We start from the raw sequence: 16,344 nt of genomic DNA on the forward strand, positions 1-16,344 counted from the left end.
TTTCACACCCAAGGAGAAAAAGCAGTATTAACAACAAAGAAATGCCTTTTAGCAAATACCTTGAGAAGTAACATCATACTTTTCTGCAGAAACCGATTTAATCTCCATTGTGACTTTATGCAGCAATTCAATTACTTGAACCTGCTTCATGAAATCATGCAGCATTGCTTTTCCACAGCCCCTAAGATAGGCTTCGAGGATGACTGCAAACCTCTGTTGGTAGTGCATGGACTGGGCAATTTCGCTTCTTAAGAACCAAAACAAGAAGTGACCAATTCTTTTATTCTACAGGTAAAGAAAAATACTGCAATTAGCATTCATTTATTGACAAAGGGTTTTAACAATGCCAGCAACTTTAGCACAAGTTGGCTGTTTTTGAAGTACTTACTCTCAAACCACGTTTTAGCAGAAATCTGGCTAATGCGCTGTCATGATATGGCTCAAATTTCACAGCCTGAGTAATACAAACATAGAAGACATGTTGTTAACACATTTAAGATCCCCCTGCACTCACACTTAACCAATGACATCTAGAGAACACACTGCTGCAGGAGTAGAAAATGTTAACGAAGCAGGTCTTTTGAGGCTTCTCTGTCTGATTCAAGAAGCACATTTTGTTTGCAACAGGTTCTTTTCAGGTTTACTATTAATGTGACAACGCAAGGTGTGGAGTACCTAAGCAGGGAGTCCAAGCTGAGCATATGCACAAAGCAATATCATTCTTGGCTAAAACCAGCAAGATCAGAAACCAGTCTGCAGTATGACTGACACTGAAAATGCTTGAAATGATCACTGACAGATGGAATAATATAACTGTAATAGTTCTTAAATAAAATGTTTCAATAATAAATACTGGTTTTGGACAACATCTGCTACTTTGGGACTAGGGCACCAGGATTTACTGCTGGGTTCCCCAGAAAGCACAGGATACAGGAGCAGCTTTTCAGAGCACTTATCTGTCGTTTATTCCATAAACGAATGACAGAATAAAAGCTCTGATACACAGCCTATATTAATGAAGTACAATTAAGAGGAAGACTTCACCAGACCTTTTTTTTTTACTGACTCTGTGAAAACAGACGTGTTTTTTCTCTTCCAAAAGCTGCTCCCCTCCATCCAAGTCCACAGACATTTCCAAGCTACCAACAAAAAAAGGGGGGTGGGAGGAGGGGAAAGTCAACAACTGTTTTCAAGTTTCAGCATTGGAATCCTCTTGCTGTTATTCTCTCCTCCATCCCAATAACCAAGTGACTCAGTCTACCAGAAAAGTATCACACTTCCATGTTCTGGGCTGTGCTAGGGAACTTCTCCACTTTAACTCATTTTTCCAGCAGCTTCTTGCATGTTCCTTGAGGAACTCAAGTTTATAGAAGGTTTGTATTAAGATTAGTGGTGGAAAAAAAAGTATGCATTTTTATCCCATGGCAATAAAAGAGAAATAAGAAGCATACAATCTATGAATCAGTCACAAAATCCCTGTCATGAACTGAGGGGGTTGGTGAATGGCTTCAGGTTCTGGAAAGAGAGTGCCAGGAAGCAGCCTGTAGGGAGATTAAGGGAAAACAAAGGGATGCGCAGAGAGCTGGGTGCATGTAGTATGCTCAGCTTTCAGAAGCAACAAAGTATGCAAACCTCTAGCAAGAGTTATTCAACAGAATATAATGGTTCTTTCAAGGTCACTGTGGTCTGCAGCTTGCAAAGAAGCAACCAAGCCATCAGCAAAGGTCTGCTAAATTCATCAAACAAATCACAGTTTTATCAACTCTTACAAGTACTGTGGCATACAGTTGCATTTTTATTATTAAAATATCAACATGATTTCTGAAATGTAAATTGTCCTGTGAGTTTATTCAAAAGAAAGAAAAAAAAAAAAATCAAACTTTTTCACTCAGCTTTCCTGAATGAACAAACTTATAAAAATGTCACAAAGACACGTTCTTTCTAGCTGCTGGCTAGGAGACAGACAAGAAAGCCAAGCACCAGACTTGCCCTTCTCCTGTATCATAATTCTGCAAGAACTGTCTTGACTGTCTGTGCAGTACTGTTTTACTTCCCCAAACAACACTGTCTTATTTAGGAAAGACAACGAGAATTCACAAATATAACAATATAAAGATCCTTTTACTTCTTGTATGAGATTATGAGGCATGAGGGGTTTTTAATAAAAATTAATTTTCACTGCAGTAAGGTGCCCAAAAGCAATAATTATCACATAAATTCAAATGGATTTCTCACAGTTCCAAGAAAGCCTTTTATAAACCTCATTCTAGTATATACTATACTTAATGTTCACATAGCCTTGAAAAACAATTTAAGACTGAAATACAGCCAAACAACCAACCATTACTTCAAAACAAAATTTCTTTATTGAACTTGCAAATATATTTTAACATAAAACAATACTAAAAATTGTATTATGACCATCCTTACTGAGCTGATGTTTCATAAATAATTAATTTTAAAAGTTCACCCCATTTTTCTTTTTGCTTCACAAAGTCAAATAACAACTTTTGCACAGCAACAATAAAAGCTGGACATTAAAAAATGTGTGCTGGCACTTCATCAGGTCCCTGTGTATACCTTTGCCTTGTCAATTCAGCAGGAGGCCTTTACTCACTGCCATATACATGCAGTACAGCCATTGGTGTTTATCTTACAAAGAATTTTGTTGCATTTTAACTAGCCTGTCCATGGTTTATCAACTGTACAGAGAACAACAGACAATCACAGGAAGCTCAATAGGTTGATTTATGGTATGGCTGTTTCTGTTTGAAATAAACCTGGAGAGGGAAATAAAATACTTGATTTCTAACTCTACAGAGGATAAAATGGGAATATCCTGTGCAGAGTGAAATAAGCCATCGAGCTTTCATAGAGGTGTGCATCTGAAAAGTGATGACCATTTGCAAGAGATACGTCCACTAGAGCAGACGAATGGCCGACATCCATTCTCTGAAAAACGTAGATTTTAAATACACTGTCATACCATACATGCTGCAGGATGCTGACAGCTTATATTCCATAGTTAGCTAAGAAATAAAGACAAGGAATGCAGCAGAGAGGTAAAAGTTGGAATCTAGCAAGTTTTTCGTTTTTAAGGATGGTAAGCTCACCAACACCTCTTACTAAAAATGACACAGTGAAGTTAAGGCACTATGATTTTATGCTACATTATTTTATTTAACTGTTAGAAAGGTTTATTCTTTTTAAAACTCACCAGATTCATACTTCCTGAAAACAAACAATTTTTTTAAAAATGGAAACAACCCCAGTATTTCCCCTATTTTCTCAGGGATTTTGATAGCAACCAATCATCATCCCAAACTCCTAATTTGGATACAAAAAAAGCAAATAAAATTGCTGAGCCACATGTAGACAGCAAAAGCTCACAAGCCAAGTATATATATATAGCTGCAGCTACGTGGGAGGCCCAATGAGGTAACCGTAGTGACTCCTTTGCATAATGCAGAAGTGCATAAATTCTGCCTAATCTTCAGACAAGCAAAGACAAGGCTCGAAAGGCTTTGTTTAAAGCACTACCAATGTGCAGCAAAATCTGAAACACTAGCTTCATTTTCCTGGAAATCTGGGCTCTCCCTGAACCTGCAGAAATAAAAAAGCAGCTTCCCCAGCTGCAGCAGTTCCATTTTTTGGTTTGTTTTTTTTTTTTTAATCATGAATGTTGTCCTCTGATTCTTTGAAAAAAAATTTTCATGCTCTGAGGGATGACAGCCTTTCCATGCAAAACAGAGCCCTGTCAGGTGTAGAAGGCCTGCAGAACCACCAGGCTCCAGGGGCCATGTTTACCAGGAAGAACACAGGTTACAGCTTTTGTCAGCCACCAGAGGAGACTGTGCCATTGCCAACTGATGACACCATGCTGAGTGAAAAGCAACCAAACCAATTTTCTTGTGTAACTGATATAACCCTTCCCAACATTTGATCTGCACACAAAGTGCTTCAAATCAATACAGCAGTGATCCCTTGCCATTAGAACCACAGTATTTCACCCAAGTTCCCAGAAGGACTTAACTTTATTATGTAGTCCTAGAAACCCTTTAGTTACCTTCAAAATTTTGGGGGAGGGGGGGAGCTTGTAGATAAATTTTCTCCCCTTAACAGTACAAGACTGAAGTCACTGCAACATACTATGTAATTACACTGGCGTTCTTGACCTAAACCCAACCCCAGGTTTTTCTTCAGGCCTTGCCCACGTCAACATCTGCTTTGCTATCTTTCTGTCTACAGTCTTTCTAAACTATCAGTAGTCAGTCAACAACTCTTCAGTGCTGTGTGATTCAAACCTGATATGAACAGGATTACAGACAACACAGTTAGGATTTAATCTCATCATAGATGTGCTGGTATTAACAATTTCCAGAAAAACTTACTACTGTAAACACAAGATGCAAATTGTAAGACACAAGGCAATGGTACCATAAAAACAACAACAAAGGCAAAAGACAAAAAGTAGAAAAGTGTATTTTGCATTAATCTGGTTATTACCACTGCTTTGACTAAATATTGAAGACTTCAAAACTAGGGAATACTAACAAGACCTACAAAAATGGGAAATGCAAATGATGGGGTAACATAAATATATCCCTGGAGGGCAGAGTTCAAGAATGCAAATACACCTTACCTGCACAAGCTGTAAAAGATAATGAAGAACATCATCATCTTCTAAACTTTCCAGTTTTTGAACTGCCATTGCTCGGACATTTTCGTCTGAAAAGTTACAGTCCAGAAGTTGCATTGTGAGTCCAACATCTAAAGTGCTCTGATCCCAAGCCTCTTTTTTAGCTAGCAACTGGTATGTTTTGGCCACTATTTCTTGTTGTCCCCATTTCACAGAGCTAAGCAGCTTAGGATATGCCTTGGGGTGCTTTATGCTCTCATATCTAAAGTGCCACAACAGTTCTTTGTCCTCAGGAGAAAGTGGATTAAGTGGGTCAGTTGCTATGATCTCTTCAAGTTGCTTGCGAAGCTGGTTGGGCATTTCAGCTCGGGTCCTGTCCCCCTGGGGATCTGATGATATCCTGTGCTTGGGAAGGGCAATTGGGTGACAATATCTGTCCAGCACAATAGAGACAGCCATTGAGTTTTCTTTATCTGGGTTAGTTGCTGATGTGAGTTTGTCTGCATTGATACTCCCTTGTTCTTCCCCTTTACCTGGAATTTTCCACATGTGGAGCACATACTCCCCACTTCGAAGCAAGAAACGGTGATCTATCAACAAAAGATTTACATAATAGAGAAGCTGGGTTTTGCATTTTGCATCAGAGTTGGAGGAGTCGTGTGACTGAAGGTTTGTCTTTGCAGATGGTCCCTGTGCTTTGCCGCAGTATATCTGAAGATTCAGAAGTGCTCCTTTAGGCAAATCCTTGATTTTGATGTCAAACTCCAACCAAATATTCCACAGAACCTCCTCAGTAAAAGGCTTTGATGAAGTTCTTCTCTGTGAAAGGAGCTGCTGCCCATGTTGAATGTTAGCCTCTACAAACACAGTAAGATCAGTATTTCTTGGTAAAACTGGGATATCAATGCCAATTATTTTCACTCTAAATTTCCTATTACAATCCCACAAAGAGATAGTGAAGACTCTCTCATGATCTTTTCCATCTACTGTCAATTGTTCATGATACCCTGTAACTCCCGTACAGTCATCCACCAAAGGCCATTCTTCCTTCTGAACTTCGTCCTCATTCGGGTCAGGGGGATTGTCTAGGACAAGGTGAATTTCTTCCCCATTCTTAAGGCACTGTCTTATCCAGTGAAAATCTTTGATTGGTGTCTCTCCAGTAATGTACTCATCTCTGCCACAAATCCTGAGAACAAAATCCAGTTCACTATGATCTTCAGGAATGTCCATCAAAGACTTTTTCTTTGCCATTTTTGTGAAAAAGCTGTGGAGAATCATATCTGGAGTGTCATCTATTGACACTTTAATTTTCTGACTAGTTGTTCCTCTATGTATGATTATGAAAATGTTATTATTAGTGATCTTTTTAAATAAATATTCTGGGAGTGGCTTAGATGTAGTCCATGGGTGCATTGCATATAATTTAGGATCTCTGCAGGCTACCTCTATCATTCGTGGAGTGACTAATCTGCGCCGGGTAAATTCTAGTTCATCATCATGCACATTGCTTACATCAGTGACATCATAACCAATTAAATCGTTAAGTTGCCGCTGAAATTCCTGAACTTCTTCTGATGGTTTTTGCTTCTGGACAACATAGATCTTGCCTACCTTTTTCTGTAACACCTTCCAGTACAGTATGCAGTCCAGTGTCTGTAATACTTGATGTTTATCATAAATTTCATACCATTGTCCTTTCTTCTGATACTGCAGAATAAACTGGTCCGGGGTGAATGCATGGTAGAAGTCTGTGGTTTGACTCATCTCTATTGCACGCATCCAAATCTGTGCCTTCATTTGCTCAACCGTACAGTTGCCAGCTATTTCGAGTAACATAATTTCTGGTGCTTTAGTATGTTTATTGCTTGTAGGTAAAATGAACTCAATGGATATCAGTTCCATTGATGAAAAACTACTCGATGTACAATGAGGTTTCATTCTTCTTCTCCTTCGTTTGTTTTCCTCTCTCATAACAACGGGCTGTTCATGATCCCCCAACTCCATGCCAGAACAAATCTAGCAAAACATACAATTACTCGATCACTTTCTCATTTACATTTATCTTTACTCTTACTTTTTAACTTTTCATATACACTTTTTATATTTCTGTTTTCCCTCAATTTCTTGTCACAAATACCTGATTCACATAAACCACCTCAGATATAATCTACTCAATTCAATACCTAATATAAATAAAAAAACCCTCCAACCAACTCCCAGTGATTAAGTAATTAATGTAGAGGTTTTAAACATCCTGCCAGATTTTACTGGGAATAAGCAGTTTGAATGTGCAACCTCCATATTGATCTCCTCTTGCTTCTATTTGATCAAGCACTGATTCTTCTGCTGCCTCATCTGTTTTGATGCTGCTGATGTTAACATAAGTGGATTTTCATAGAAATCAAAAGACACACTCCTGTATATTAATAGAATGCAGTCCCACTGAGCTCCAGGAATGGCATAAAGTAACAAAATAAGCAATTTCTTTGCAGTCTGGACAGATGTGAGCCTATTCCCAGTTTCCTCTGCCTCTCTTTTTAGTGATGAGGAATCAGGACTTCAATCTAAAAAAAGCCCTCAGGATGCAAAAGTCAGGGACTATTTCTGAAGATATACTTAATGTGCATCTAAATTCAAGGCTAGTGTCCTTAGACGTGCTTCTTTTAAATAAATCAATTCACCAGACTGATAATATCCATCCATTTTCAAAGTACACACTGCCAGTGTGAACTATTAGTTTGTTACAGAAGAAAAATCTCCCAAGCTGATGCTGATTTATTACCCTATACATCAAATCACACCTAAACCACCAGTGAAACAATATTAAACATGAGCAGCCTACCTTATCAGCATTCAGTAAACAAAAGATATTGTTGCTCAGTTAATCTCCATTGACCAATACTAAAGTGGAAGTTATTCACTAAGAGCTTAGAAGCGGAAGGCAGTGCTGATCGAGTGCACTCACACAAGCCAAGTTACAGCAACATACTGAACTTCTTTTCCAAGCAACACTTTCTACACATAAAATCTTTTAACTGCTGGAGAAAAGTAAAGCCAGTATAATGATGCCTTAGCAGATAATAAAAGAAGCAGATAAAATATAAATGGCTAAACTCAAACAACATAGCATGCTAACTAAAATTCTTCTTTTGAGTTCCAGAAAGCAGCAACTGTGGACACGCCACCTCTGTAATTGACAAAGTACAAGGAAATATTACCTGCTTATAAAACAAAGGCTGAATTGCTGAAGATGATTCATTTGTTTAATTTTTGTAGTTCCTATTTTTTTAAAGGAAGATCATTCACACAAAAAATTTCTTTGTTTAAGCTGTTCTGCTTTTCTTGCTCAGCCTCATATCCAGATGCAAAGGAAGTGCTGCACTTACCAGGAAGGAAGTTTTAACCAAGTTGATTATACATATGATTGCTCATTTTAAAAGAAGTCAGAATGCTTTTCCTGTTACAACAGTAAAAATATATCAACAGTACATCAATTTAACACATATGTATAGAAGACATGCTTAGAGCCTTTTAAAAATAGCAAAGAATAACCTGGGTAATAAATTTAATGAATTCAAATAAAATATTTAAACCAAATATATTTTTGAGAGATTACCTTAAAAAGGAATTAAATATAAATACTAGATAAAAGACAACTAAATCTGCAATGTTTCATTATTTTTATTTTCATGGTGAAAGCCCTTTGAGGACTCCCAACTTATATTCACTAGAGTTTTTTAAGGCAGTCTCCATACTTCACATAAAGATTGTATATGCCATGGATCTTGCATGGTAAAATCAGCAGCAGAACTGCTGGGCAGCCTTACACCTAATATCTTTAACTCATTCATTTATGATTACAAACACACAGTGAAACCCACTAGAAATGGCAACTTTAGATTCAGGAAGAAATTAAACCATAGACTTTCCACCCTAATTCTTGTGGTTAACTACAACCTGAGGAGCTGTTCTTTTACTAAAAAAAGATCCCCACAGGAAAAAAACATTTGGGAAAACACATACAAAACAGAAAGAAAAGACAGAAAACCCTCTAATTTCATCCTTTTTCCTTATGACTTTTCCAGTGAAAATTGACATTTTGAAGAGCAACAAGCAGTACAAATCCTACAGTGGTAGATATCATGCAAAAATGATGACTCTTGAAAAGGAGGAAAAAATATGAAACAACTGAAAGGTTGTTTACCAACAGTGAAGTGCCTTTTTAAAAAATACATGCATGTGTCCTATTTATGAGACACATTTTTTATAAAAATGTGAAAAATAACCCCTCCCTCTGTATTGGCGAAAGAATCTGACAGTCTCTTACTATCTCCAACATGCCAAGGTTGATTAACACTCTGCCAAGGTTAAAAAGCAGAAAATACCCTCCAACACTGACACAACTCTTCTCTCTCTGAGCATCGTTCTGCTTGTCAGCTAAGATATTTTCTTTTTAGAGGCTATTTTTCTTAGGAAGTCAGTTTGGGGAAAACACATCTTTTATCTTTTAAAGCCAGTATTTGAATTTTCTCAAGGTAGTGGTGAAGTTACCCTGAATATTTCATTGCTGACACAAAAACTACCCATCTTGGCCAAGACACCTCCAAAAGCCATACTCCACCCACGTGCAGCCTGTCAGCATTCATCAGCCACAGCCTCTGTGGCATCTCAGCACTACACACTGCATTCCTCTCTCATCTTGTGTAAATTCTAAAATGCAATATAGTCACGTATTTTTCTTAATTTAAACTAGCATTAAGGGTTTTTTCATGCCAACAGGCTATGTAGATTTTTTGCAAAGAGTCCTTCCACTAAAAGTCATTGTGCTACCCCATTAAGTAAACCTGGAGTCATTTCAGTTTCATTGGGTTCTGCAGATCTAGGAAAGCTTCCTGGTTTAAATGTCCTCAGCCTGCTCCTATGAGTCATGCACCTAAGGATTAATTCTTCAAACACATATACATACAAATAGCTCTTCTACCACTACTCCATAGATCAAGATCATCAAGACAAGCAAAGGCAGCATCTCTCCCTCATGCAGCAGAGAACTACCCTGCACACTGCCCAGATAATGCAATTGTTTCACACTCTCATCCACTTATAAAGGCAGGTAGAGCAACACCTTTGTGGGTTCAGATATTTCCCCACAAATTTCATCAGACACAACAAAAATGTGTGACACTTCTGTAGCTGCCTTGCCCTTACAAGAATGTCTTTTCTCCTGCATCCATTTGGGCTGTGACCTGTCATGTCTAGACCAGCCTGATCCAATCGCCATCTCCAGTTCTGCTCTGACCCCTTTTCCTCAGCTTCAGAAGGCAGTAATTGGCTTGGAGCGACGATTGTCTCTAATCTGACTCTTCAGTGATGCATTCTTAGGGTGACACCAAATTGTATCCATTTTCTGCTAATCCATGTGTTGGCAAAACCAGATTTCCTCATGCACATGAATCATAAAACTTTGATGTTTATAATGAAAAACAATTTCATGTTAAGTTCCTAAAACCTTTGTCATGCCTAAGCTTTACTTACAGTGACATTTCAATGTGTCTACTGCAACAACACCCCAAAACAAGAGAAAAAAAAAAATCACTCTTTTTTATTTCTAATTCTAATGAGCTTCATCAACCCTCAATATCCCTATATTACAAGAACTGCCCTACACTGGTCCAAAAATCCTGATGGGGTCCAATGGAAAAGGAGGAGACAGGCCTGTAAAAAGTAACTAAGACAAGCAACCAGTCTTGCCTTTGTCTCCAGTTGTGTTCCTATCTCATCACTCAGGTCAACAATCTGATCATAACAAAACCAGCAAAAAATTAGGTTAATTTTCAGACGGATCTGTTCCTTTATCTGACTCAACACTTGCAGGAGTGGTAGGGCAGTGAGGGAAGAGAAGGAAAGGGAATGAAGCCAGCAGAGTTAAGCACAACTGAGACTGAAACATGACTCACAGCAGGATTAGGAGATAAACTAATGAGTAAAGCTGTTAAAAGATTTGAAAAAACTGCCTGAAAGGTGCTTTAAAAAGACAAAGTGGTATTATGATGTATTACTTAGCTACAAAAAATTCAGGATAGCTGTCAATCTTGACTGCTCTGTTAAGACTATGTTAGAAGTCTACCAGTTACTATCATGCTTATTCTATATTAGCTCCTGCTTCTGTTTTAATCCATCATGTGAAAACCTTATTTTAAAATTATTCTTTTCACTTTAGTGTGAACTCCTTCCCAGACAACTAAATTTTCAAGAAAATAAGCACTCTCTACCAGAGTAAAAATTACCTTGTGCATGCATCATGTAAATACAACACTAATGTTTACCTTCACACTTTTAGACAAAGTTCACTTGAAAGATAAATCAAAAAAAAAATCAAAACTACCATGACAAGACTCAAAGTTTTCCAAGCAGCATGCTACAGCTACTTGCCCACACTGTTGTGTAGCAGGAGATGACTTTGCACTTGCTGGACAGGAGTATATCTTCTCTACTCCTATGGTAATCCAGCGCTAAACTTCACGGGGAAGACACAGCACTAACATTTCAAGCATGAACACAACAAAAAACCCCGTTTCTCAGTTTCTTTGTCAGATCCTCTAGCAACTACTAGCTCTCATGGGAATTAAATCAGTGCAGGTTCCCATTAGCAAGTAAACATCACAGGTAATGCAGTCACATTCCTCATCAAAAAGTATATGAATCAGCAGATACAGCTTGGTCGGGAGGCTGGGGAGTCAACCAGACTGCTATTACAGCTGTAGCATTTTCAGGATCCCCTGCCTTCATCGCCTTTAGTTTCTATATGAGTTTCTATTTGGGGCTCCTTCTGGAACAAACAATAACTTCTAGCTGGTTCCGAAAATTCCGGTAAGAATTTCGGCAAACTTCTAGTTAACTGGGGTTACACAAGAGATCTAGTAGTAATCTCGAAGTAATCCACCTTGGAACCAACACTTTGCAGGGTTTTAAAACCCAGAGATCGCTGCTATTGTTCCTGCCGGGACACACTCGTTATTTAGACACTGCCTGTCCCGTCAGCTTGCGCCCGCTTTTCCAACACTGACTGTTAGCTGCGTGATCTAATCTACACCAGCAACCAACTCCTGAATGCCCTCAGCTATTATTTCAGAGGGTTTGTGGTGTGGAAAGGTTTTATGGTCTACATGTATCAGATAGACACAAGAAATTTGTTGGATGAGGAAATAGTTACTTATTGTTTAAAAGCGGCGTTGTAGCAGAGCTGACTCACTGATCTTAAGACTCGAGAGAACTTCTACCACTGTTTACTGCGATCCTTCACTTCACATCGTTTCATTCAACGTTCCAACAGCTTCCTTAGCGGGTTTGGCATCAAACTCGTTAACTCCTGTTCGGGCCATGACGTGAGGCGGGACCAAGGCCGCGAGGGACCGGGCAGCACGGGGGGCTCAGCAGTGCCGGCTGCGGCGAGGACCGCAGGGCGACCCCGGCCAGCCGCGCAGCCCTGCGGGAAAGGGCTCCGCGCACGGGAGATAGGAGACGGCGGCAGCAGCGGGCCAGGGCCGAGGCTGCCTCCCTCCTTCTTTTCCTCCTGCCCCCGGCCCACCGCCCGGGCCCAGAGATGGCGGCCGGCACCGCCCGCGGGAGGGCGAACCTCGCCGCGCCCGCGCCGCCGGGGCTCCCGCGGCCGGGGCCGCCCTGCGGCGGGCACGGGGCCGGGGCGGGTACGCCCGCGGCCGGCGCGGGGAGCGGAGCCGCGCCACCACTTGCGAGCCCGGGCCTCGGGCAGCACCGGCCCTGGGCGGGATCCGCCGCGACCCCCGCTGGCCCCCAGCACGGAGCTACTCACCGCAGCGGCGGCCCCGGCCCCAGACCCGGCCCCGGCTCCGGACAGGTGTTTCCCTCAGCAGGAAGCGGCGCGAGCCGGGGGCCGACGGGGAGGCTCCATGGCCGGCGGCAGAGGCAGCTCCGAAGCCGCCGCCAATCACACGCCGGGCAAAAAGGGAACCGGCTGCGGGGCCTCCCCGCCCCGCCCGGCCCCGCCGCGGCCCCGGGCACGCGGCCCCGGGCACCCGGCCCCGGCCCCGGCCCCGGCCCCGCCGCATCAGCCGGAGCGCACACAGACCCTCTGGCGGGGTGAAAGCACTACAACTGGGGTGAGGCTTAGTCGCCAGCACAAGGCCCGCAGGACTTGTCCTGGTGTCAGCACAGGCAGCAAAACTTCTCTGGGCGCAGTTTCCTGAGGTGTTCCTTGCCCAGGAACCCAGAGCCGGCGTGCCCTTGGCACTCCAGCAGCGATCCCCGCCTGCCCGGCCAGCCCTGACAGCTTGTTCAGCCCCACACGTCAGGGCAGCGATGAATTAGTTTGTCTAAACTGCCCTTAAAAACCCTGGAGATGGCCGCCTACTCCAGCGTGGTGGTCTTCTGCTTAGGAAAGATTTTCGTGCTGTCTGATTAAATGTCTTCTCCTACAGATCAAGCATCTTGCTTGTCTTATTCCTCTTATGCAGTTTGGGGATTTTCTTCCTCCCTCCCCTCCAGCTACTTTCTTGTTTGAATTTGGTGTGTTACTGGTTTTCTACAATTTTTCCATCTCCAGACAGGGCAGTCCTGGATCTCTCTTTTTAGGTCATGTTCGTTAGACCTCCTGCGATTCCTGTAACTCGCCTCAGGTTCTTGCTAATTGGGCCACATTGTTTTTGGAAAGCACTGCTCAAAACTGGACATAGTAGTATTCCAGCTAAGGCTTTGCCAAGGCTGCCCACAGCAGGAGGATTAATTCGTCAGCCTTACGGTGCCAGACTCCAAATGCAGCTCAGGCATAACCATCCACATCCAATTCAAACAAACAAACAACTCCCCCTCACCACTCTTTCCCCATCCAGGCTGCTGTCTGTTTGGCTCTGAATGGAGCTGAGTGTTTCTGTCTCCACAGCTCTTGTTCAGAGTGAACAGCAAAACTCTTTCCATGATTATGTTGAGACTTTTTTTTGATCCAGACCTTGCAATGAGATTCACAGGTGAACTCTGTATGGCGCAGAGTGCACACACTTGCCCTGAAAGCTAGGCTGACATAAGATTACATCTTCAAGGAACACTCTACAAGACCATAAGTTGCCACAAAGACTATAAAAATTATTAAGATTTTTCTAGGTACATGTTCTTACCTTCCATAGAAAGAAAATATCAGAAGGAAATAACTAGTATGTTATACATATAGATGCTATTACAAAAAGTTGGTTAATTGTTGTTATAGCATGGATGGATTCTTTTGACTGAAAAAATCATATTCATGGTGTTAAGAATCATACCAGCCAGAAGCAGAAAAGAGAAATGTCTGTTTCAAAATGAACATCCATTACGCTGAACTGTGTCTGTAAGGAATCATAAAAGCTCTGTACTGGCCTCAAGTTCCCCTTTACAGGAAAACAAAGCAAAAACCTTCAACAATTTATTGTGATGTGTGTGCAGCATAGGGGAAACAAGGGGAAGACTGACTTCGTGCTTGGTTTTGCCTGATACAATGGGTAATATCTGTCAAAGAAGTTCAGCTTTGCACAGCATTACTGAATGCTTTAAAAGATATTTAAAAGCCTTATCAAAATAGGAAGTCTTTTTTTGCTGTTGTTGGCTGGATCCCCAGATGGATCACTCCGGGAACACAAGTGTAGCCAGTTTGGCGACTAATCCTGTTAAAATCCGTGGACTTTATTTGGGGATGCACAAACATATGGAGATTTGAGCAGCTGAATAAAAAGACTCATTTGTCCAAAGACAGTTATAGAAGGGATAATTTACAGCCAGAGCAAATGACACGTTTCATGTTGATTTCAGCCAGAATTGTGTAACATTTTTAAAATAGCTATAAGTCAATATAGTGTTATTTGCAATGAAAGAATAAATTATTTTACACATTAAATTTGAGAAAGGTTGGTAAACTGAAAATCTTGCTCTCTTCAGGATTTAGTATGTTAGTAAAATATTACATTTTTGCAGTTTATCTTCAGCTTGTCTATATACAGCTCAATTTTCTTTATTGCCTTTTCTGGCAAGTCAAGTAATACAGACTTTCCTGTAGGAAAGGATGCTCTCCTTATAGGTTGTATATTCTTTGGAAATACACATTTTAACATTATTTTCTCCCTGTTCTTTTCCAAATGTGACTTAAAACATTTCCCATCAATTATCATTTGGTTTGTTGGGTTTTTTTTAGTCAAGAACAGCCTGCACAATAAATTGAAATGCATATTTTACCATAGCAAAAACGGAACTTTGAAACAGTCAGGAATACCATAGCTTAATGAAGAAAGGTGAAGAACACAATTTGATATTTAAATGAAGCTGATTTAATCAAAATTAGTCATGCAAAGAAGCAATCATTTTGCTAATATAATCTTGTGGGGTGCAGTCAAAATGCAATTATTTTCTTTATCTACCAGCTATAATAAAAATATGACAAGGAATTGCTGTAGTGATCTTAAATGGGAGTTTTGGAGGTTGAAGAAATGTAAGATGGTATCTTTTGTATCCTCTGCACAGTCAAACATCAGTTTTTATGTCATTTAGTGGAGAAACTGCGATAAAGAATAACAGCCACATTAAATTCTCAGCAACAACTTTATATACTGACATATGCTGGATAGAAATGTTCTGTTATCATTGACAAACTGGGTTCATTGCAATTTAGGAAATAGTATCTAATAGTATGGGTTGGTTTTATTATCTATATTGCCAGCAGAGAAAAAGATTAAATGCAGAAACTTTGTAGGTCTTGTAACAACAAAGTCAAAGTCTGCTTGCCTAAACCCAGCAATAGCTACATTCAGTTTTGTAATTGTTTCTTTATGTAAAGAAAATGGAAAAACCCCATTGTATGATACATTGTGCATCCTGGTGGAATGATAGGTAGACTTCTCCCTTCTTGGAGAATTTATGAGCTGTAATTTTCTAATTGGGTTGTAAACTCTTTATGATGCATTCAGTGGAGGATTTAAAATAAATTGACAGAATCCTTTTATCTTGCAGCTCTGCTGTGAAAACTGATCATGTAAGTGATCAGTTGTATTAACACTACTGTTATTGATTTGTCCATATGCACGATCATATGGCAACTTTGGTATCAAAAATAAGCTTCTCTTCTTGCTATAACTTGCCAACAAGCAGAGGAGGAGTGAGCTGAATTTTAGTTTGGCTTTTGCATCATGTTCTAGGTATGGTAGCTGCTTGTGAAAGGGATGTAACAGATAGATAAGTGGTGCCTGCAGATCTGTCCTCCATTCACAGATTTATGTCATGGGAAAGGCAGCTCTATTGATACTGGTCATTTCTTGGGGAAACAGGAGGAGACTTTGGGGGAATAGGGGGATCCAGAAGAGCAAATTAAGGGTGGGCTCTTGCTGCACCCGTGTGTAGGCAGTTAAGTCCTCTATGAGATGTCTCCTATGTGAGCTTGTTTTCCAGGTAGAAGCTCGGTCCAGGGGAACCTTTTAAGGTCTGATGGGCATGAAAGAAGCCTTGTGGCCAGATCCAGAAATGATCTCTGTGAACCTCTGTAGGCAGAGCAGAGTCAGGAAATCTCTAACAAGGAAAAGAGGAGTCTTTCCTATCTCTTTCCCATCTCCCTCAAGAAATACCCACTCTTTCCTTTTTCTCCTAATAGGTTGGTGCTCCTGGTGACTGAGATTTTGCACAAAATCCCTCACTTCAAACACCTTAAGCTCACA

The 16,344-nt window shown here is 40.6% G+C and overlaps 1 protein-coding gene across 2 annotated transcripts in view; it reads right to left on the minus strand.

Moving 5' to 3' along the window:
* PIK3CG (phosphatidylinositol-4,5-bisphosphate 3-kinase catalytic subunit gamma) overlaps positions 1-12,644 on the minus strand; it is a 35,379-nt gene extending 22,735 nt beyond the window's left edge. Inside the window, exons 1-4 of one of the 2 annotated variants that reach the window (XM_048301326.1) lie at positions 12,471-12,644; positions 4,643-6,658; positions 389-454; positions 60-285 (exon numbers count right to left, since the gene is read on the minus strand). In XM_048301326.1, the coding sequence (XP_048157283.1) occupies positions 60-285; positions 389-454; positions 4,643-6,646 (2,296 nt within the window). In that variant the 5' untranslated portion in view covers positions 6,647-6,658; positions 12,471-12,644. Of the gene's footprint in view, positions 1-59; positions 286-388; positions 455-4,642; positions 6,659-7,860; positions 8,256-12,470 lie in introns of those variants that run through there. The other variant, XM_048301327.1, reaches the window with a different exon arrangement.
* Positions 12,645-16,344: the final 3,700 nt, after the last annotated feature.

The sequence above is a fragment of the Corvus hawaiiensis genome, chromosome 4 (genome assembly GCF_020740725.1).
Source record: "Corvus hawaiiensis isolate bCorHaw1 chromosome 4, bCorHaw1.pri.cur, whole genome shotgun sequence".
In the NCBI taxonomy this organism is placed as follows: Eukaryota; Metazoa; Chordata; class Aves; order Passeriformes; family Corvidae; genus Corvus; species Corvus hawaiiensis.